Source organism: Dipteris shenzhenensis, chromosome 31, assembly GCF_047967505.1.
Source record: "Dipteris shenzhenensis isolate YYH24624 ecotype China chromosome 31, Dip_SZ_1.0, whole genome shotgun sequence".
NCBI lineage: Eukaryota > Viridiplantae > Streptophyta > Polypodiopsida > Gleicheniales > Dipteridaceae > Dipteris > Dipteris shenzhenensis.
In genome coordinates this window covers 20,928,136-20,951,139 of record NC_141626.1, presented here as the reverse complement: position 1 = coordinate 20,951,139, position 23,004 = coordinate 20,928,136, and the positions used below count along the sequence as shown (strand labels likewise).

The 23,004-nt window shown below is 47.1% G+C and overlaps 1 protein-coding gene across 2 annotated transcripts in view; it reads left to right on the top strand.

Annotated features, from left to right (window-relative positions):
- LOC147881184 (heat shock 70 kDa protein, mitochondrial-like) overlaps positions 1-22,553 on the top strand; it is a 40,035-nt gene extending 17,482 nt beyond the window's left edge. The window contains exon 6 of one of the 2 annotated variants that reach the window (XM_087402450.1): positions 20,919-22,553. In XM_087402450.1, coding sequence (XP_087258576.1) covers positions 20,919-22,163 — 1,245 coding nt within the window. In that variant the 3' untranslated portion in view covers positions 22,164-22,553. The remainder of the gene's footprint in view (positions 1-20,918) is intronic. The other variant, XM_087402449.1, reaches the window with a different exon arrangement.
- The last annotated feature ends 451 nt before the right edge of the window (positions 22,554-23,004 follow it).

Genomic DNA, 23,004 nt, shown 5'->3' with positions numbered 1-23,004 from the left:
ATCTTCCATTTGAGGTCATGATCGACGCTTCCGACATCGCTACAGGAGCAGTCTTGATGCAAGAAGGCAGAGTTATTGCTTTTGACAGCCATAAACATTCTGATATCCAAACCCGATATCCGGTTTATGATAAGGAGTTTCTTGCTGTTGTACATGCTTATCGCTCTTGGAAACATTATCTCATGGGTGCCGACTCTGTGGTCAAAACAGACCATCACTCTCTCAAGTATATCTTTACTCAGCCAGTCATGAACGCTCGACAAGCACGCTGGGTTGAGTTTCTGGCCAACTTTCACATGACCATTGAGTACATACCAGGACTACGCAATGTAGTTGCAGATGCTCTCAGCAGGTTACCTCTAGCATCAGCCATGGTAATCTCTACATTATCTGTGGATGTTCCGAACTCATTCAAAGGAAAGTATTTCAATGATAAAGACTTCGGCACCGCAGTACAGGTTCTTTCCAAAGGTCAACCTTCGACTTCCGAACAAAAGATTTTCTCATCCTATTCTTATACGGACGACCTTCTGTATTATCAAGATCGCGTCTGTGTACCACATGACAAGGATGTTCGACGTCTTTTGTTAAAAGAGCATCATGTAGTTCCTTATGCTGCCCATCCAGGCATCAATAAGACTTATCGGTTACTCAGTGCAACATACTACTGGCCTCAGATGAAAAGAGATGTCATCAACATGGTTACATCTTGCTTATCATGTCAACAAATGAATGCAAGTCGACGACTTCCAATAGGACTTCTTCAGCCTCTTCCAGTTCCAACTGAAAGGTGGGAAAGTATTTCCATGGATTTCATTACAACACTACCACGATCCTCCAAAGGTAACACAAATTATGGTAATTGTTGATCGATTGTCCAAAATGGCACACTTTGTTGCTTGCAAAAGCAGTGTACAGGCCCCGGACATAGCCAAACTCTTTATACAACACATCTTCCGACACCATGGATTACCCAAGAATATCATATCCGACAGAGATCCTAAGTTTACCAGTCACTTTTGGATTTCCCTGTTCGAATCTTTGGGTACTACTCTACTGTTCAGTTCAGCCTACCACCCAGAATCAGATGGACAGACTGAAAGAGTCAACCAAGTTCTGGAAGAAATGCTTCGACATTATGTTCAGTCACGCCTCGCAGCCTGGGAAGAGTATCTACCACTCCTCGAGTTTGCTTATAATAACTCTTTCCATAGTGCCATCAGCATGACTCCATTCCAAGCAGCTTATGGACACACTCCGATTGTACCAACAAATTTTGTACTTCAACATCGAGTGGCCCTAGCTGATCAATTGGTTCAAGAAATGCAAGACATTCTACTGCAAGTCAGGGATCATATGCGAAAAGCGCAAGAGCGGTATCAACGGTCTGCCAACAAACATAGACGTCACCTGGAATTTAACACTGGTGACATGGTGCTATTATTTGTAGCCCCACATCGCTATAAGACGGTTAAGTCTGTGTTTCCTAAGTTGCGACCCAGATACTATGGACCTTTTCGGATCGTCAAGGAAAATTCACCTTTAAGTTATAAATTGGAATTACCACCATCATGGGGTAAAATCCATCCAACATTTCATATTTCTTGGCTAAAGACGTACATTCCAGGCGATGAAGCAGTTCCTCCTGCAGGTGATTATGTCCCAGAAATCGAAGACGATTATGTTCTCCTTATTCCTGAGCGTATTCTGGACCATCGACAGCGAGAGACTCGACATAGACTTATCACGGAATTCCTTGTTCTTTGGCGAGATCTGGACGACTCCGACGCTACTTGGCAGTCTGATGAAGACTTACAACAGTACCCTGATCTTTTACAGCAGTATTTCCAGAATCTACCATGATATTTTCTACATCGGTTCATTATCTCCACCAGGGTCTTCTTTTGAGTGGGAGGGGATGTCACGATCTGTGACGTATTCCTTTCTCTTTCTAGACTTATGGATGGTTTAATGAATGGACACTTGTGGAAGGGTATGACCTTTCGACGGGACACTTCCTAATGAGGCACAACCCTTCACAAGAGACATTCTAATGAAGAGACATTCCTATTGTAATGTACCCTCTCATCAAGGGTCACACCCTTCACAAGGGGTACACACCTCTTCATGCACATACCCTTTGGAGTACACACCTTTTCATGTGTGACTCTTCACTCTCTATATAAGAGAGGCCAAATTGTATGGATGACAATCACATCCACCCTACAGACATTCAAGCAATATCATTATTCCTTTTTATTAATAGAATAAGTATCACATGTCCAAATTCGATGTCGTCTGAAGCAGCGGCTCCAGCTCGACTAGTCCTATCTACTAAGATGATCCACCGCCATAGCTAATCGGTCGGTGTCCATCATAAATACAAATACATGTTACACCATTGGCGTATAATATATAATAATGTTTTAATGTCTACTAATCACAGATTAGTGATTTATCTTGTCATGACACTCCCTCTTGCTTGAATGGGCAGAAGTCCTCTTCTGGATCCTCTCGTGTCTGTTTGTCTTGCATACGCTTTTCTCTTTTACTTCTGCATTTGCATCTCCTCTTCATAATTTGCAAATAGTCTTCTCTTGGTAGTACACAATCTCTTCTGAATCAGAACTTAAATCTCATCTTCAAGTTCTGGTTCCTCTTGATGCTGAATATTCAAAATGCAGAAGTACCACTCCAGTGCCTCTTCAATATCTCTTCATACTCAGAATTCTCTTATGAATACCAGAGTGCTGAAATCTCTTTATAGTAACCTGCTCAATAAGCTGAAACATATTCTCAACAAACTGGTCAGTATTCAAAAGATGTTCTCTCACCCAAATGTGTTATTGAACTAGGTAGACCTTGGCTATAGATGATTTTGCGATGGAGAACTACTTAGTCTATAGAAACTATAGACCTTCAATCTCTTTTTCCAACTCTTCTATTTCAGCCCTATTCCTCCTATCAGACGCTCTACATGGATTTTTCTCCGTCTATACTCTGTAATGAATATGCCTACTCTCTATTCAATTCACACATCCATACACCAGTGTTGGTTGAATGGATAGCATTTACTCTTGGTTCTATGTTCACCGTAGAGTCTTGGGATGAGGAGGTAGAAGCCTCACCCTCTTGCTTGGATGCTTTACCTTTCCCTTTTACAGAATTGGTTTTGGCAATTTTGGCTAATAGAGTAGGACATTTATGCCATGGATGACCTAGCTTATGTTTCTTACATCCGAAACATTTACTCTCCTTAATTAGCTTTTTATTCTCATCGTTAGTCATGGAAGGAATCCAGTACGTGATTGGCTGTTAACATTTTGTACAATAGCTTTCTCCTTTCCTTTGTTGAAGGGTTTATGAGGATTCAATTTCCTCTCAGCAATCTCAGCCAATTTAGTCAGGTCTTTCAAGGTGGTTGGGTTGAACATTTCAACCTCAAACATCACTTTCGGGGTTAGGGCTGCTAAATACCTTTTACTTCTATCATCCTCACCCTTCTCAGGTAACTCTAAAGAGAGTTTCCAGAACCTAGCTGTAAATTCAGCGTTACTCTCGTTATCGAATTGCCTGAACTTTTCCCAGCGGAAGGTCAATTCTTCTTCATGCTTCGGAGGCATGAAAGTGGCCTTAAGCTGCCCTACAAATTTGGACCGTTGAAGAATAGGCTCTTTTCCCGTTTGTGATAAGGACCACCACGTCAAAGCATCCTTCTGTAGATGCAGTGTGGCAAGAGCAAGCTTTCGTGGTCGGTCTTATCTTGATGGGCAAAATATAGCTCAAAATGGCGAATCCAATTGTGGATTTTATCCACCTCTCTTGCTCCATCATACTTTGGGAACTCTATTCTCTCTCGAGGTTGAAATTTGGCTGTCTTCGAGGGGGTACCTAAATCTTCATCCCCAAAATTCAGCACTGTGGCGTAAAGACTTAGCACCTTGCTCTTGGATGAACTTGTTTCTCCCTTCATTTCCGAAGGAAAACTCCCTATCAAGAGATTCTTGAAGAAGAGATGAAGGTAATTCTATACGTGGGTTATCATACTCAATATGTGTGTAACTCTCATCTACATTATCCTCTTCAGGAGGAGGTGATGGTGTTCTCCCCCTATCTCCTCCTGGTAGTGGAGGAAAAAGGACAAGCTCATTATTAAATATCCCTTCTCCTTCCATTCTTTCCTTTTAGTAATACAAGAGAGAAAATGACTTGCTGTAATTTCAGAAAAGGGGTTTATTTTACAGCAAAAGTCAAGTGTTGTGGAGTTGGTGGTACTTATCCGACTCCCGCTTCGCTTGTGTCGAAAAACCACTTCAATTGATCTCTTCTTCCTTCTCTTTTAGCCTTTTTTCCTTTTTTTAATGTTGTAAACTGGTACACTCCGTTTGGGCTACTTGTTTTGAGCGGATTGGGGCTCTAGATACCGTTATAGGGGGTACTTGATGGGTGGATCACCCCCTTTAAATCTTGTTCCAATTCGACTTTTCGTTGGGGAGAAGGAGGGGGGTTCTCTTTTTCCCATGGTTTAAGGGTTTTAAGGGTCTATTCGCACGGGGGGGAGTCACTTTGTTAGGACACCCCGTTCCCTGTCCAAAGATCCAAAAAATCAGAGAAAACACTTACCTTTGAGTCTCCGAAATTAAGTATCCTTGCTCCGCTACTAAATAATCAGGAGTACAATGTGCAGGCGGCCTTGCATCACAGATTGCTATCCCCAATCTGTCCCCTTTTTGTCGGACTTTGCTGCCCGCCCCAGACTTCCGCTATTCAAGTTGTGGCCTCGGCGTATGGCGCCTTCAGACCACTGTGTGACTTCCGTTAACCCCTCTACCTTTTGCACGTTCTTGCACGTGGCCTACGGTACAGAGCTTTGTCGTTTCCTGTTGTGCGTCTTTCCCATATGGACCCTTTTTTGCGCTGTGGTGCAGTGTCACGTTGCACTCTTCCTCTTCTCCTACTGTCCCTTACGTGGATTGTCGCTGCTTTGATACCAAATGTGAAGAATTAATCTTTTCGAGAATGCAAATGTGTGCAATGCATGCAGAATTTGAATGCCAATTGACCCTCCAATGGGGAAGGGCGCCCTCGTGAGAGTACTTGTTTCTAATTCGACCTACATGCAAGGTGGGACAGAGACGGTGGAGGAATGCAATGTGGTAGAGAGAATGCTACGTGAGATTCACAATGAAAGGGTGATACCCTTTCATTAATGTCCTTTGAGCACTGAAGTTCCATCTTCCCATTCACGCCTGCCCTTAGCCTATGACCCATGCATCTATCATTCAATGCATCTTAATGCACCCTTCCCTTCCTATTGCCCCTAGGACCCTTTTTTTTTTCCCAAAGAAAGGAACCTTCTATTAATGCTTAAAAGATTTCATACAAGACAACACCTCCCAAACACTGTCTTCCCTAGGGGAAGGAGGAGCTAGGGCGTTAGGGGGGTTGCCTCGTGGAGTGCAATCGTCTGAATGCTTTGACCATGTATCCGGTAGGTTGGGGAGATCTCATCAATTTGGAACGCGAGTCCTGCCTCTGTCAACCAAGCCACCATCCCCCAGGTGTAGTCTCTGTGAAGGCTCTGCATGCGTGTCATGATCCTGAGGGCTCTCATCGAGATCCTCGCTGCGCTACGACAGCTCCATAGGCAGTGTGAGATAGTCTCCAGGATACCGTCTGAGCAGCATGCCCTTTCACTCGCATCTGCTCCAACCACGGGCCGATGGGCAAGCCTCCGTGGGTTGCCAGCCAGAAGTAAGAAATCTTCCTCGGTCGCAAGCTGGACCACAACCGCGTCCAAAACTTGGAGCGAACGTCCCGGGGCACTCTTTGGGTCTCCCAGTGTCTCTCCCTCGAAAGGGTCCATCTCGACGAGTCCATCTGAAGGCTCTTGCCAATCCGTGTGGTGTAGGAAAAGAAAGGCACCTCATCTATCGTCTCAGCAAGGCCGCCCTTGGAGGGCGAGAACCACTCCTCGGGGTCCTCCCTCAGGGGTCTACCCTCCCATAGCCAGAGGCGCCATCTGGAGGCGTCTTGCTGTGAGATACTAGGAGGATCGATGTGCCACTCCTTCCCCAAGCATCCTATTACTCTGATCATCTGCTAGTGTATCCCATCAAGACTCCCATCCATCTCAGGGTCACTCCCAATGAGGGGCTGCAGTAGGCCTCCATGTCCTATACGGAAGAAGCCGGGGTCCGTGCTGTCACGTTGCATCAAAATCCTCAAGGGAACACTAGTACGAGAAAACTGCCCCAGCCATCTGCTGTCTCTTCAAATGTGAAGTCCTTCTGACCAGGACTCAGGAATGGCTAAGTCGATCTCGCCCATCCGTTGCCCTGCCCCTCTTAGATGTGCTAGGGCATCAAGCCTCGTCTTTGCCTCCATAGGTAGTTTGCTCCAGCGACCAAAAGACCCTGCGGGTCCACTGTCCCACTGTGCCCAACCAAGGTGAGTCCGCTGCCCAAGCATATGTCCCTCTTGATCTCTGACCTCTGGGTGCCACATAAGGGGCTGAGGCTCGAACTCCTCTCTGCATCTGGGCGGAGCACGGATGAAACCCCTTGCTAGTTTCTGCCAAACCCTGTGAAGACTCCTCATCAGGGGGGAGTCCTTCCCCGTGGGGGGCCTCTGAGAAGATCCATCTATGTGAAGACTGCCACTGTCCTCCAGTGCGTGGGGTGTTCCTCAAAAGCCCTCTCTGTAAGAGGAGCTTCCAAGGCTCGGCACCTGGGGTGAGGCCACGAACCACCAGCTTGCCCAAAAGGGCCTTGCTCTGCATCTCCGGATCAATGATACCCAAGCCTCCCAATGCCTGCGGCATGATCACCGTCTGCCAAGCTACTCGGGCCCTAGTGTTCCTCGTGTTGTCTGAACTGGCCCAGAGGAAGCTCCGTACCAACTGTCGGAGCTGCCCAATGCATCCTTTGTGAAAGCATCAACAAGAGGCAATATACCAAGCAGTGGCAAGAAGGACTTGGTTTGCCACTAAGGCGCGACGTGCGAGGGAGAGTTTGGTCGAGCTCCAATAGAGAAGCTTGCGCCGAACACTCTCAAGGACCGGGGCAATCTGTTGCTCTGCTGTAATGTCAATACCCACTTGGCATCCGAGGTATCTTGCTGTCTGGCCCTGCGGCCATCTGAAACCAAAGTCACTCCCCCACTCACGGATCTCGTCTCCTCAAAACCCGTGAGGAAGCCTATGGATTTCATCCAATCGATCCGTGCCCTCGAGTCCTCACAATAGATAGCCAAGGCGCCTCTGACTCTCTAGACTCACCCTGGTGCCCTCAACATACAAGGCCGTGTCATTTGCAAACTCCGAGTCAAGAAGCTCTTCCTCATGTCTGATTGGGAGCCTCAACCCTGTGAGACCCGCTACCTGTGATCTCAAAAAGTAGCCCAGAGCCTCCGCTACAAACAAGAAGAAAAGGGAGCTAGTGGGCAGCCTTGGCGAACTGAGCGAGAGAGAGGGAAGGCCTTGCCCGTGTGTCCTCCGATAATCATCTGACTAGAGCTCCCTGCGTATAGCGCTGAAACTCCTCCGACCCATTTGTCTGAGAAACTCAATCTCCTCATAGTGCCCTCTAGGAAAGACCACTCCACCTTGTCGTAGGCCTTCTCAAAGTCCAAGAGAAGGATGGCCAATGACTGTGACTCCTTCCTGGACCAATGTCTCTATCATCAATGATCATGAAAATGAACTGCTCCCAGGTGCTACGCTCTGTTGCTGGCATCTCTGAGAACGAGGTGTCGCTCTGCTTGTCCTCCCCAAACTCCAGGTGTTGAAGTCCCCTCCAACAATCCAGGAATCAACATCCGGAAGACACTCTGACAACCTCCTCCAAAAAGTTGGGCGGTGCTGTCTACATGGTGGGGCATACACGTTCAAGAATCCAATCGCGGACTCTTCCATTCGAACTCCCATCCAAACTGCCCGTGCTGGAATGAGCTTGCCCTGATCGTAGACCTCTGGAGCCAAAGTCTGTGAGACTGAGATGCAGACCCCTCCGCTTCGTCCTACTGCGGGAGACCACTCCTCTGGACCTCTCCCTGGGAGAAGGTGATGGTGTCATCTGATGTCTGTTTCTGAAAACATGTGCTTCTGAATCATAAGGATGTCCACTGCCCGCCCGACCACTGCTGTCGAAGCTACAGGTATTGCGGCTGACTACAAACACGGTCGTAGAGCCCGTGTACGTTCCAGCTCACTATGGTCCAGCTCATGAGAACCGGGGAGTCGGGAACAAGGCTCTCCTGTGAGTGGGTGCTTGTCCTAGAAAGACTGCCTTGGGGTGATTTTGTCGGGGGTTTGGAGGGCGAGTAATCGGTGTCTGTGCGGCGGCGTACTAGGGTGTTCACCGGCTCAATATCGATCTTTTGTGCTCACTTCATCATGAAGGAGGCTTCCACTCTGACTTCATCATGAAGGAGGCTTCCACTCTGAGCAACTCGGCGCACGTTTGGAGGGGCCATAAGTGTGCCTGCTCCACCTTTGCCTCCATCGACAATATGATAACTCTTGTCATCAAACCACACACCGGCTCCTCGTGCGTGAAGCTCAGCTGAAAGTTTACCTCCACGCCATGGGCATACCAAAGATCTAGTCCCTGTGATCCCATCCACTCGTCCATCATGAGCATAATCTGATTACCCAAAATAAACGAAAATCTCCAAACGGGGTGTGTCTGAGATCCCACTGATCCTACTGTACAGATCAAACCTCCCTTTCAGGGCTTGAGAACCATGAGCGTGACCTCCAGTGGTAAAGGGTATGCATCCGGAATCTCTAGATAGTTCTAGGGTCCTAACCTCTAGAAGTTCTGCGGTAAGGGATGCCTGTTAGATATGCTCAATGGCCCACCCTCCTGGTAACCACCAGTGGTCCAAGGTGCTGAACTTGTAAGGCCTCCATATGAGGAGAAGCCATGTGTGAGTCCGGGACACTGGACGGATCTTGACTTGCATGTCAGATGAGGTCTATCAATGAGACTGTTGATGGTAGAAAGGTGATTGTGTGGGAGCCCCTTATTCTTGCTGGGGCCTGGGGGCCAGCTGGCCCTCGGCTGGGGGGTCCAAGGGGGACCAGTGGGCCCCGTGGTGGGGGTTCGAGGGCGAGAGCCTCCGAGGCGATGGTATAGGGAATATTTTCTGAATATTCCATGGACGACTAGTCGGTTCCATCGACTAGGTTGTTTGGTCGGCTCCACCGACTACGTCGATCCAACTACGTCGATCCGACTACCACCCTCATAGTCCCCAGTCCATTGTATCAGATTAGTTCAGATTAGATCAGATCTTCCAGCTAGTAGCTCTTCACCTTGTATCTGTCTAGATGCCATCTAAGCTCCACTGTGGGAGCGCACGGGTGGACGGAGCCATCATCTGTACTACATCAGTATTGAAGGAAAAGTTTGTTCCTCTCTAGTTTGTTGTGTACTCTATATTCTTTGTTCAGTTTCTGTTCCGCTGCGCCGTGTAATTTAACATGGTTTCAGAGCCCAGGCGGCTCTAAGGATCGAAGAATAAAAGAGAGGCGAGGGCTTCAATAGCATACGGAGTGATGGCAACAGGAAGCGGCTTGAGTTCAGCAGTTGCTACTGCACCAACAATCCAGGTGTTGAGAATTCGCTCACAAGCCTTCATTGAAGGCAGGCTAGATGGTACGAACTACACTCTGTGGAGACAGTACTGGGGACTGACTCAGAACCACAAGGAACCTCCGACCCAGCAAATCCGGGGAGTATGATATCTCCTAATGCCGACCTTCTACGTGCTTGGAAACATAGGAACGCATATGCTCTGTGTACCTTGGTTACAAGTACTACTGATAGTGTTTTGACCTTGATTCAGCATACATCTAAGGCAACCGTGGCCTGGAACATATTGAAGAGTCAGTATGAGACGTGGAATCAGACAAGGATCCAGAACTTGGAGAATCAGCTCGTAGTTGAGAAGTTTAATGAAGGAGAGACAACGGAGGTGTTCATAACTTGAATAAAAAATTTGTGTGACCAGATGGTTGGTGCTGGGATACAAAAGACTAGCGAAGAGCTAGCTCGGCGGTGTCTCCGGATATGTCCACCAAGGTTTGATGGATTGGTAACAGCGCTTAACACTCAGGTGAGATCCCAACCATTGTCATTTGAGGAGTTCTGTGCTTTACTTATGGAGGAGGAATTGAGGCTTAAAGCTCGAGATGGAGGCGGCAATGGGGATGTTGCTTTCTTTGCCACTGCGAAAGGCAAAGGTGGTTCCTCCACCAAAGGTGAGTCCTCTACTAGTGATGACAAAAAGAAGAAGGGGGGCAAGAAGAAGTTTCAGGGAAAATGCTTCTATTGCAAAAAGTAGGGCCATATGATTGCAGATTTTCGGGTTAAGAAAGAAGATGAAAAGAATGGTATCCTGAAGAAGACAGATAAGGGGAAAGAGACAGCTAACACAGTGGAAGCAGAGTTGGATCTATTTCTGGCCATTGAGGAAGAGTGTTCCTCAGTTCAAGAAGCTTCAACCACTGATTCATGGGTGTTGGATAGTGGTGCCTTCCGTCATATGATCTGCAAGAAGGGTCTATATTATTCCATGCAGCCTCTACAGGAACCCATCACCATGACGGTTGGTAATAACGCAAAATGTCATGTTGAGGGTACAGGTACTACAGGTATGGTTAGATTGCCGGGTTAAGAAAGCAAATGAAAAGAATGGTATCCTGAAGAAGACAGATAAGGGGAAAGAGATAGCTAACACATCGGAAGCAGAGTTGGATCTATTTCTGGCCATTGAGGAAGAGTGTTCCTCAGTTCAAGAAGCTTCAACCACTGATTCATGGGTGTTAGATAGTGGTGCCTCCCGTCACATGACCTGCAAGAAGGGTCTATATTGTTCCATGCAGCCTCTACAAGAACCCATCACCGTGACGGTTGGTAAGAACGCAAAATGCCCTATTGAGGGTACAGGTATGGTTTCATTTGTTTCTGTGAATGGAGATGTTAAGAAACTATCTAATGTGTTGTATGTTCCACAAATCAAGAGAAATTTGCTATTAGTTGCTTCCATAGTTGACCTTGACCGTGAGGTGAGGTTCAGTAAGACAGGAGCAAAAATTTTGGATAGTGCAGGTAATCTTGTTGGCACAGGAGTAAGGAGGAACAACGTGTATGAGCTAAGTGCTCTTACAGCCACCGCTGGAGTAGGCACAAGCAGACTTTGGCATGAAAGATTCAGCAACATCAGATTTGCAGCGTTGAAGGAGATGTAGAAGCAAGGTATGGTTGCTCACTTACCTGTAGTCACGGAAATCAAAGAACCGTGTGAAGCTTGCATGATGAGCAAGCAACAAAGAAAGGCATTTCCACAAGAAAGCAAGCATAGAGCAAATGCTCCTTTAGAGTTGGTGCATGTTGACTTGTGCGGTAAGATGCCTACACAGGCCTTGGGGAAATCTTCCTATTTTTTATTGATTGTGGATGACTATAGTAGGAAGATGTGGGTGTACTTTCTTTGCGAAAAGGCTCAAGCTTTTGGTAAATTTAAAGAATGGCTACAGCTTGTTGAAAATGAAACAGGGAGAAAAGTGAAGAAAATCAGATCGGATGGTGGTGGTGAGTTTGTTTCTATAGAGTTTGGAGATTTTTGCAAGAGCAAAGGAATCAAGCGACAAACGACAACACCACATAGGTCTCAGTAAAATTCGGTTGTTGAACGTCGAATGCGGACCACGGTGGAGATGGGGAGGTGTATGTTGAAAGGTGCTGGACTGTCAAACCACTTTTGGATTGAGGTTGTCAATATTGCGGTTTACATCCCTAATCGCAGTTATACAAAGGTACTCAAAGGTAAAACACCACATGAGGCTTACAACGGTAAGGAGCCATCTGTCTCCCACTTCAGAACGTTTGGGTGTGCATGCTATGCACATGTACCAGACAAAGAGAGAAACAAGCTACAATCAAAAGCACCAAATGTATCTTCTTAGGCTATTGTGATGAGAAGAAAGCCTATAAGTTGTATGACCGAGAGGCAAAGAAGATCATAGCGAGCCGCGATGTGGTGTTCAGGGAGCAGTCACATGCAGTGGAGGCAGATAAGAGCTCTTCCACTTTATCATCAAGCGAAGAGGTAATTCACTATGGACCTGTCCTAAGAGCTATAAAGGAGGAGGAAATATGAGATAATGAAGGTACAAGTCACCAACCTGTTGTTACACCACCGGAAAAGCCATTGTCGCAATGGGTAAGGCAGCTCTACGACCATGATAACCAGATGCCTATGTCTGTTGAGCAGCATGCAGGCGGTCTTAGAGAATCGAGGACCAAAGGAGGGCTTCTGCCCACATAGTCAATATGGCCTTGATGGCTGAGATTATTGCAGAAGTAAAGGAGCCTGCGAGTTTGGAGGGAGCACTTGCAGACTGAGATTGGAAAAATGCTATGCAAGTAGAATATGACAGCATTTTCACAAGTTGAAGGGTTTGATTTTCAGGAATCTTTCGCTCCGACTGTCAGAATGACCACTATTCGCACAGTACTATTGGTGGCTGCTCATAAAAAGTGGCCAGTTTATCAAATGGATGTTAAATCAGCATTCTTGAATGGTGACCTCAAGGAGGAGGTGTACGTGGCTCAGCCACCTGGGTTTGAGGCCCCCATTCTGAGAACAAGGTATGTAAGCTGAAGAAGGCTCTGTATGGGCTGAAATAGGCCCCAAGGGCATGGTACCAATGGATAGACAAATTCTTTCTTAAATTAAACTTCAAAAGATGTGTCTCAGATGCTAACTTGTATGTGTACAGGAAAGGTGGAAAAACTGCTATTATTGTTCTATATGTGGATGATCTCCTTATTACAGGTGACTATGAAGACATGATCTAGTAGACTAGAAAGGCGTTAAGCACAGAGTTTGAGATGACAAACTTAGGCTTGATGCACTACTGTTTGGGAATTGAAGTCTGGCAAGAGTCAGGCAAGATCTTCATCTCTCAGCAAAAATATGCAAGGGAGATCTTGAAGGCATTTGGTATGTCCGAGTGCAAGGAGATAGCTACACCTATGGAGGTAAATGCGAGGTTGTCTATGGAGAATGCCTCACCACCAACAGACATCGGGAGGTACGAGAAGTTGGTCGGCAGTCTCATATATCTGTGCAACACAAGACCAGACATCAGTTTTGCTGTTGGCGTTTTGAGCAGGTTCTCGAATAAGCCTCGGAAGAATCATTGGAATGCAGGGATGCGGGTGCTCAGGTATGTGAAGGGCACTCTTGATTATGGCATCACCTATGGTACGGACACTTCCTTGGTTGGTCATTGTGACTCAGATTAGGCTAGAGATGTTGATTCCAAGAAATCAGTTTTTGGATATTGTTTCTCTTTAGGTTCAGGTATCTTCTCTTGGATCAGTAAGACAACCAACAGTGGCATTGTCTTCTAATGAGACTGAGTACAAGGCAACATGTTTTGCTGCATGTGAAGCAGTGTGGCTGAGGAGGATCTTATGGCACATGGGAGTGCAAGAGGATGAGGCAACTCTGCTGAGGTGCGACAATCAAAGTTGCATGGCCATTGCTAAAAATCCAGTGTTTCATGCGCGCACAAAACATATAGAGATTCAGTATCACTATATGCGTGATTTGATCGAGCACGGGATAGTGGAATTGGTCTACTGTCCAACAGAGCAAAATGGAGCATATATCTTCACCAAGGCACTCAGGAAGAATCAGCTTCAGGGTCATCTTCAGAGACTCGGCATTGGGCCGAGAAGGTAGTTCACCTATGGGTCGACTTTGAGGGGGGAGGTTAGATATGCTCAATGCCACATCCTCCTGGTAACCACTAGTGGTCCAAGGTGATGAAGTTGTAAGGTTCCCATATGAGGAGAAGCCATGTGTGAGTTCAGGACACTGGATGGATCCTGACTTGCATGTCAGATGAGGTCTATCAATGAGACTATTGATGGTAGAAAGGTGATTGTGTGGGAGCCCCTTATTCTTGCTGGGGCCTGGGGGTCAGTTGGCCCTCAACTGGGGGGTCCCAGGGGGGCGAGCGGCGCCCCTGGTGGGAGTTCGGTCTAGGTTGAGTGGTCGGCTCCACTGACTAGGTCGACTGGTTGACTCCATCGACTACGTTGATCCGACTGCCACCCTCATAGCTATAAAGAGGCGACCTCCCCAATCCATTGTATCAGATCAGTTCAGATCAGATCAGATCAGATCTTCCAGCTAGTAGCTCTTCACCTAGTATCTGTCTAGATCACCATCTAAGCTCCACTATGGGAGCGTACGGGTGGACGGAGCCATTATCTGTACTACATCAGTATTGAAGGAAAAGTTTGTTCCTCTCCAATTTGCTGTGTACTCTATATTCTTTGTTCAGTTTTTGTTTCGCTGCGTCGTGTAATTTAACAATGCCTAGGTTGGAAGTTGGGAGCTGCTAGTCGGGAAGATGAGCCTTGTCCCTCAGGATCCCTCTCTGAGCGAACCTGCTACTGCGATGAGGAAGCAGAAGGGGGCATCGTCATTTCCTTGTGGGATGGTAGGGGTGTCGAAGCGGAAGAGGTTGCTACTGAAGCAGAGAGGGGGGCGGAGGGAGAGTGAGAGGTAGAGATAGGGTGCGGGGGGCGGATAGTGAGGGTGGCCATAGAAGGGGTACTGAGGGGGAGGAGGGGACGGGGGAACCCTGGGGAGGGAGCGGGAAGTGAAGAGGAGGAGGGGGAGGGGTCAGGGTGAGGGGGGAGAGGAGGGAAAAGGGTGACCACAGGTCCCTTTTGTTGATCAGGCTCGTCGAGGCTTCATATCGGCTCCTTCACGGCCCTCATCGGGCTAGCGTCTGCGGCTTTCGTCATTGTCGCATCTGGAGCTCCTGGGGTTCTCTGCTGTTGCAAGGGTGGGTGCGGAGGCTGAACTTGTGAAGCTGGAGGATCGACTGGATGGGCAATGGCCTCTGTCGCTGGGGGAGGTGACTCCTACTGTTCCTCTTTCGAGGCCTCTCAGTCAACCTTGTCCCTCTCCCTGCGGTTGGCCCTTTGTCTGCGGCATTTGCGTGTCTGCTTGCTTGGTTTCTTTTTCTTTTTAACCTGTGTCCAGTTCCCTTCTGAAGGGGTAACTCATGGGGTCTGGGACTCTTGCTGCTCTTGCCTGAGAGGACGCTGAACTCGGGCCTGCTGACTCTGTCTACTTTGTGGAGGAGGGGGGGGAGGCGCACGAGGGTGGCCACGGGGGCAATCTCTGGCAAGGTGACTTATCTGTTTGCAACGAAGACACTGGCCTGGAAGCCCGGAGATCCCCACCCTTTGGCAAAGTGTGTCCCCTTCCAGGGTCTCGAGAAGGATCAGCTCTGGGAGGGACTCCGGGCTCTCCACCACTAGTCTGATCCTGGGGACTCCATCATCTGCTAGGACGAAGGTGGCCGTCTCTGGCAGGGACTTGAGCATTGTGCCAAATGTCCGGCCAATGGAAGGATGGCTTGATACTCCTTGGGGAGCTCTGGGAAGCGGAGTGTAATCGAAATCCGTGGAACATGGTGTGTCGTATCCATGTCCTCCACGGTGAACCCATGATACTAAGGAAAGAGGTAGACAAGGTGCGGGCCAAGGAGAATGGGGCTTTGCTCCACAAGTGTCGAGGCGGTGTCAGGGGAGCTCAACTGGATGAGGAAAACACCTCGTCCATAGATGGTGACACCTTGGATGTGGTCGCCCTCTAATATCAGGCTCGCCTGGATCCACTCTCGCACCTGTCTCCGTGTAGCCGTGAGGCCCACAATTCTGCCCACAAGCGCCTTGTCCTGGAGGGACGGGACTGCCTGCTGTACTTGTTGCTTGTCAGCTGGGGAAAGAAGAACCTTAACGACTATGGGAGTTGAGGGTGCTGCCATAGAGCCCCTCTGGCCAGACCAAAGGTCACCACCAAGATTTTCTTTCACTGTAGTAAACACAAGTGCTCCCGCTACAAGGAGGCAAATGAAAAAGGGAACGAAGGAGAGGCGAAGAAGAGAGAAGGAGAGGGCAAGGCAGGAAGGAGGGAGCAAGGGGAGGAGGAGGAAGGAATGAAGAAAAGAAAGGAGGCGGGAGAGGAGGAGAAAAAGGTGGGAGGAGGCGAAATGGCGAGGGGGGGCGCGTTGGCGGGAGGGCAGGAGGGTGGAAAGAGGTGCGAGGCGGAGGCGAGGAGGCGGGAGGAGGGGGGCGGAGCGGGGAAGGCAGCGGGCGAGGGGGCGGAGGTGAAGCGGGGGGGGAGAGAGCAGGGCGAGGGGGAGGAGGTGGAGCGTGGTAGATGGCGGAGGTGGAGAGGGAGGAGCGGGGAAGGTAGGGTAGAGTGGGGGGCGGAGGTGGTCGGAGGTGGAGCGGGGGAGGTAGAGCGAGGCGGGCGGAGCAGAGGTGGAGTGGGGGGAGGTAGAGAAGGCGGAGGGTAGGGGTGAAGGCGGAGGTGGAGCGGGGGAGGTAGAGCGGGCGGAAGTAGAGCGGGGGGACGGAGGTGGAGTGGGGGAGGCAGGGCGGAGCGGAGAGGGAGGAGGGGCGAGGCGGAGCGAGGGCGAGGTGAGGAGGGTAGGCCGGGCAGCAAGGGAGCGCATAGGCCGCGGGCAGCCTACAAGCCGTCGTAGGCAGAGGGGAGCTCACCGAGCAGCTCCTCCATCTCTTGGGTAAAGTATTTGTCCCTAGGACCTAGACACGTGTGCACTCATTTTTATTAATAGAATAAGTATCACATGTCCAAATTCACTGCTGTTTGAAGCAGTGGCTCTAGCTCGACTAGTCGTATGTACTGAGATGATCACCGCCATAACAAATCGGTCGGTGTCCATCATAAATACAAATACATGTTACACCATTGGCGTATAATATATAATAATGTTTTAATGTCTACTAATCACGGATTAGTGATTTCTCTTGTCGTGACACCTTAAGCTATCTCAAGTTTGACTTCATCTTGATTGATTGCCGATTATAGTTTCTACATTAGCGAAAGATTCAGTAGGTTCCTATAGTGAATGTGCAAGAATCTCATCGGTTCAGCTTGTTTGTAGTGCTTAAGTTGTATCTTACAAAAATGAGATGTGGCTCTAGTGCTTTGAGACTTCTTGCTCTTTGTCTTCTAGTCTTCCATGCATCCTCCACCCCTCTATAAAAATTCGTCTTCTACAATGGGAGCATAAACCAAGTGGGCTATGCAGTGGTGCCAAATGCATCTCACAGTGGAAATGCATCTTGGAGCAGAGGTTGCGTACGAAAAGACTTGAGAGGCTATATGAACCCAAAGCAATCCCAATAATATAGGCTAGCATGGTAACGGAACCAAGAGCGTTCATGGGAGCATCCATCGGTGTACACCCATGGGTTGGCCAAGGATAGATGGATCCATTTGATAGGGTGCAGATAGCTATAGACTATATGGTTGTCTCAAGGCCTACAAAAAGGTGCTCATAGATGCATAGAATGAGCCCTCAGGGCCAATGTAATTCCCATATTACCGGTACGCATCAGTGGTGGCGAGGGGGAGCAGTGAGAGGAGAGCATCGGTAGTGCAGACGTGGCGGCAGGGAGGGGAGCAGTGAGCTATCGATGGCATTGAATTTCGAAGGTTATCCTCTCCTATTGTCGCTTGGTCAGCCCGTTGGCTTCACATATTAGGTTACAATGCTGATTGGTGGTTTCGTCGTGTGCACACCCTACTTCTTTGCTGCTGTGTGTGCTATGGACCGAGTTGGGTCCGTCATTTTAGAGTTGATGTTAGTTTGCTTTCTTTTGTGCCGTTGTCATTGATTTGTTGTGGTTGATCGTCATCTTTCTGGAGTTCTGTGTTGTAGGGTTGTCCTTGACTTGGGGCATTAGTTTAGTCTTGTGTTGGTTGGCCGTCTATGTTGTGAGTTGGAATGCTTTTTTTAAATGCTTGTGGTCCATGGTGTGACTGTTTGTTGGTGCTGTTTGTTGTAGGATCTTTGTGGTGTCTTTGTTGTACAAGGCAGTTGGTCAGTAGGTGAAGTCGTTGATGTACTGTTTGAAGGTTTGTCATTGTTGATGTTGAGCTCTGTATGTGTTGACAATGCTTAGACTATGGTAAAGGTGCAAAGCTCAAGGAAAGTGCTCCCATACAAATGTAGGAAAGGGAACGAGGCAGATTTAGAGAGAGGGATAGAGCTAGCAGAAGGAGAGAGAAGAAGGGGCAAAGGGAATGGGTGATAAATGAATGGGGTAGGAGAGAGGCGGACTGAGAGGGAGATAATGAAGGTTTGTTTCAAGTCTTTGAAAGACGGAAGGCTCTATGAGACTAGGAAAACTTGATCCAATATGCTGAATGAGTAGAGCCTCTACGGGTATCTACACCCAAGATAGGTACAATCATAAACATAAAAGAAACACTGGTACATCATGGGGAGGACAGAAGCTTTAGCATGCACTGGTCCTCCGGATGTTGGAGTCGTCAATTCCATGGGAGAGCTTGATGATATACTGGGATGCGGCGGCATAAATACGATATAACGTTGTCAGTGGTGGTCTCTTGGCTGTGGCCTGCCTTGGATAAGTGCCACCACCACTCCTATCAGCTAGTCTAGTGAACGTGGAGGGAAGATCCCTGAGCTTGATCAATGTATCGACACATATCGACACATTGGTAGGAATGCTGTTGTTTCTCATGCTTTGGGTTTCGGCTATGTGGTCTCCTTGGACTTTGGGGCTTGCTTGTGTGTGTCATCTAGCTGGAAGAACTTAGCAATAACGCCATGATCACGTCTGAAATCTGAGCAAATGGTCTGTGTCATATGGACTCATAGATGAAGGATGCCATACGTCTCTGATTTGGGTAAAAGACAAGAGTCTGGAGAGGGTTCTGAATTGATTCTGAAATTGAATATCATAGTACACAGGGTATCTAAAAGCGAAATGCTTTTCTGACTCAATCTCCTATCTGTCACAGAAAGTGCAAATGCGATCCTTCCTAAGTATGTCCTCAACTCACCCACTATCAATGCGTAGTCGGTGTGATGAAATACATAACTGCTCGATGGAAATCGTCAGCATGTGGGGGAGGTGGAACTGTGTGTAGCTTGGTGGAACGATGAAGCCATCCTTTGATATCTGTATGCAGTGATCCTTATAAAAACTGAGCTTCACATGAAGCTCTCTAGGGGCTAACCAGGTCCTAAACGTGTGTAGCTGTAAGAGATCCTCTCGGATAACTTAGTTAGCCTCGTGGTCAGTGAGCGGAGTAGAGGGGCCTCAAGGCTATATGGAAGGGGGGCAATCTGTCCATATGGAGTCCCAAGTCTTGAACTATCTGCTTTGTACGGGCATACACCATCTCTGATGGCCCTCACCTGCTAATGTCATGGATGAGGATAAGGCCAGCCATTGTGACCTGCGTCGGATTGAGATCAAGAGCCAATAGTCCTTGGCTTGGTAAAGGCTGGAAGGCTGCATTAAGCTGTGATGCGGATGCTTTAAACTTAACTAAAATGACCTGGTGTGCAACCGACGGGCTACTATGGATCCTTTGTGACAATAAGAGAACCTTGAGCCTTTCCAGCCAAGCCCAGTCCAACATTGATATCAGGCCCTCAACAAGGGCTGCCATACATGCATGCTGGGCGGACCAAGGAATTAAAAAGAGTAGACTTGTCACTTGGCCCGGGTGTTCCGAAAATGAGATTGAAAGCATTGATGCTGAAGTCTAGTGGGTGCAGCGTATCCCCTACTCTTAGTCGGTCCTGCATCGTTGTCGCATCTTGAAAATTGGGCCAAAGAAAAGAACCCCACATATGTGTAGGATGTGACAGCCTCCACCCGTAATCTGTCTAATGTGGAGACCATAACCTTAGTTTTACCAAGGTTGACCTTCAGTATTGAGTCTTGCAAAAAGTATGGAGAGAGATAAGGTTAGAGTCACATCAAAACTGCATACAAGAGTAGTGGTTTGGATGTATAAATTTTAAATTTCATTATAGTACCCTACGTTAGTCCCTTCCCCCCCCCTTCAATACAGATTTTACTGGTGTATTGCCTTGTCAGATATATTTTCTTAGCTTTTTGCTTAGACATCTGGTTTTGGAGAGCATAATATAAGACACTCTAGTCTTTGCACACAGTTGCAGGAATGTGGAATACTTTTTTATTAGTCTTCTCCTTCAGTGAGTCTTGGTCATGGCTGAGTTGACCCTCCAGTGGGGATGTCATACACCTGGTCCTTGCTACGTGTGACGGAGTTTATGGTTTCCAACCTTAGGTGACTGAATTATTTGTTTTGTTTGGTTTTCTGAGGAAGAGTCTGGGTATTTTGTTGGATTCATCTAGATAAATGTTTTCTGTTGATACTATGATAGATTCTTTCCATTTTAGCACTGTGTTGCCCGATCTGTTGTCTTTTCTATAGAGTCTTCACATGCAGTTGTAGCTTGGATTAAGTGTTGTGCAGTTCCTTGGATTGCAGTAGGCTTTCAGAAATTTTGAACTGTATAGCGTCATAGTAGTGCATTGAACTTAGATGTGCATGTGAGACCCCATGGGAATCTATCTGACCTGTTTAAAAACCTTACCAGTGTAAGCCTTGCACATTAACCAAACCTTTTTCCCGTAGGATAAGCATGTAGAGTGGGTTAATGGGGTCCAGTTGGGCCATGTATTGGTTGAATTGTGCGACTAAGCTTGATAATGGACTTTATGACTCGGTGTGTGGAATAAATATGGTGCTTATATTGTGAAATAAAAGGGGCCTATGATATAGTGAGAATGTATGCATATAAATCTCATGTTCTCAATGAGGAAATTTCCTGTCTTATGGACAATGTCTATGAGTCTAGCAGGATCCATGTACAGAAGTGTATTCTTAAAAAATCTAATATCTTCTCTATTTCAATCGCTTGAACTGGTGTGTCTGCATCTCATGCTTCACCTTCCAAATCTTCTATGGTAAAGTCTGACAATTATTATCTGCAGGTCAAAGCCACGAACGGTGATACTTTTCTTGGTGGAGAAGATTTTGACAATGCATTACTGAAAGAATTCATTGCACAATTCAATGCACAAGAAGGCATGGACATTTCAAATGACAAACTTGCACTTCAGAGAATGCGTGAGGCTGCTGAAAAGGCTAAGGTGGAGCTTTCTACATCCATGCAAACAGACATACAGTTGCCTTTCTTGACTGCTGATGCAACTGGGCCAAAGCATTTTAATATTACCTTGACGCGCTCAAAGTTCGAGGGTCTTGTTATGCATTTGATTGAAAGGACTCGAAAGCCATGCAATGACTGCCTTCAGGATGCTGGGATGAAACCGAGTGAGTTGGATGAGGTATTATTGGTAGGTGGGATGACCCGCATGCCCAAGGTTAGGGACTTTGTGTCTAAGATTTTTGGCAAAGCACCTAGCAAAGGCGTCAATGCAGATGAAGCCGTGGCCATGGGTGCTGCCATTCAAGGAGGGGTTCTTCGGGGTGATGTCAAAGATATTTTGCTCTTAGATGTTACTCCCTTATCACTGGGTCTTGAGACATTAGGAGGTGTTTTCACTAAGTTAATAGAAAGGAACACAACCATACCTGCAAAGAAGAGTCAGCTTTTCTCTACGACACGGGATTGGCAAACTGTCGTGGGTATATCTGTCTACCAAGGGGAAAGAAAAATGGCTGCAGATAATAAACTGTTGGGGCAATTTGAACTTGTTGATATAGCCTCTGCTCCTCGTGGTCAGCCTCAAATAGAAGTGACATTCAACATTGACGCAAACGGCATAGTGCAAGTCTCTGCTTGTGAGAAATCAACAGGAAAGGAGCAGGCAATCACCATACAGTCTTCTGGTGGCCTTTCAGAGGAGGACATTGAAAGAATGGTAAAAGATGCAGAGACTTACGCAGAGGCAGATGAAAAAAGAAAACAGTTGGCAGATGCCCGAACAAGTGCTGAACAAGTTATTGGTCTAGCCGAGAAGAAAATGCAAGAGATTAAAGAGAAGGAATCTGAGGAAGCTTCAGGTCATATATCAAGCGCTTTAGACAAGCTGAAAAAAGCCCTTATAGGGGAAGATGTGGATGAAATAACTCAAAACACCTTTTTGGTACAACAAGCCATCTCTGGATCTGGTGAGGGGCCTAATGTCTCCTCTGCTACACCAGTTTCTGAAGCAGAATATGACGACGAGTTTGAATTAAAGGAAGAAAAAAGAGGTGAAGGGAGTGCATAATGCATAGAACTCGTGATTAATTAAATATTATAAAGAGCACCCAGATGTGGACTGATAGGCCATGTATGCGGGTTTACCTGTTAATCATATTTAATTGTGTGATAGCCAATATAACATTGTAGTATAGAGTCATCAATGGCTAAATTGGATGGCTATCTAACACCAGTTCTTGAATTTCTAATGGTACGGGAATGACAGAAGAATTGTAAACGGCCTACAGCTGTACATCCTTTGCAGACTCACCTCAGAGCACGGAACATCCCCATGCCCTTGTTACCTTCCCTTCCCTTACCTTGACGCCTATATTTTGTATGGTGCTGTATGCCTTTGTCTTAATGGATCGTGCACAACCTGTTTCCTCGCTATCTTTTCTTTTTTTCCTCTACATCTGCTCAGCTGTTGTAAAGATCTCTGAATTGCTACATGAATATGTGGCATATACTCCTGCATTGCACAGCTCCTTTTTTTTTTGGCTCATCTTCAGTTCAGTATTGTCTTTCCAAATCTGGTATGGCGCTGCACAAAATAGTGGTTTGTTTTTGCTGCACTCTTTTGGTTGCTTATGTCCTGTCATATGGGCCAGCTCCTGTGGGATGAGGGCAAGTTCAGCCTTGATATTTTAGGTTTGGAGCTGACATCTTTGATGTATGGCAGCAGTCCTGAAGCAAATGCAGTGAGTGATACTCATTTTATAGCTTTCATCCTCAAGGCACAAGCAAGAGCTTTCATCCTCAAGAGTGTGAAATGTCCCAAGCTCATTTAAAAGAATATCACAGAAAGTTGTAGTTTAGATTTTGAAAGTTTTAGCTTGCCATGCTTAAGATTATTGAATGCAAGGTTC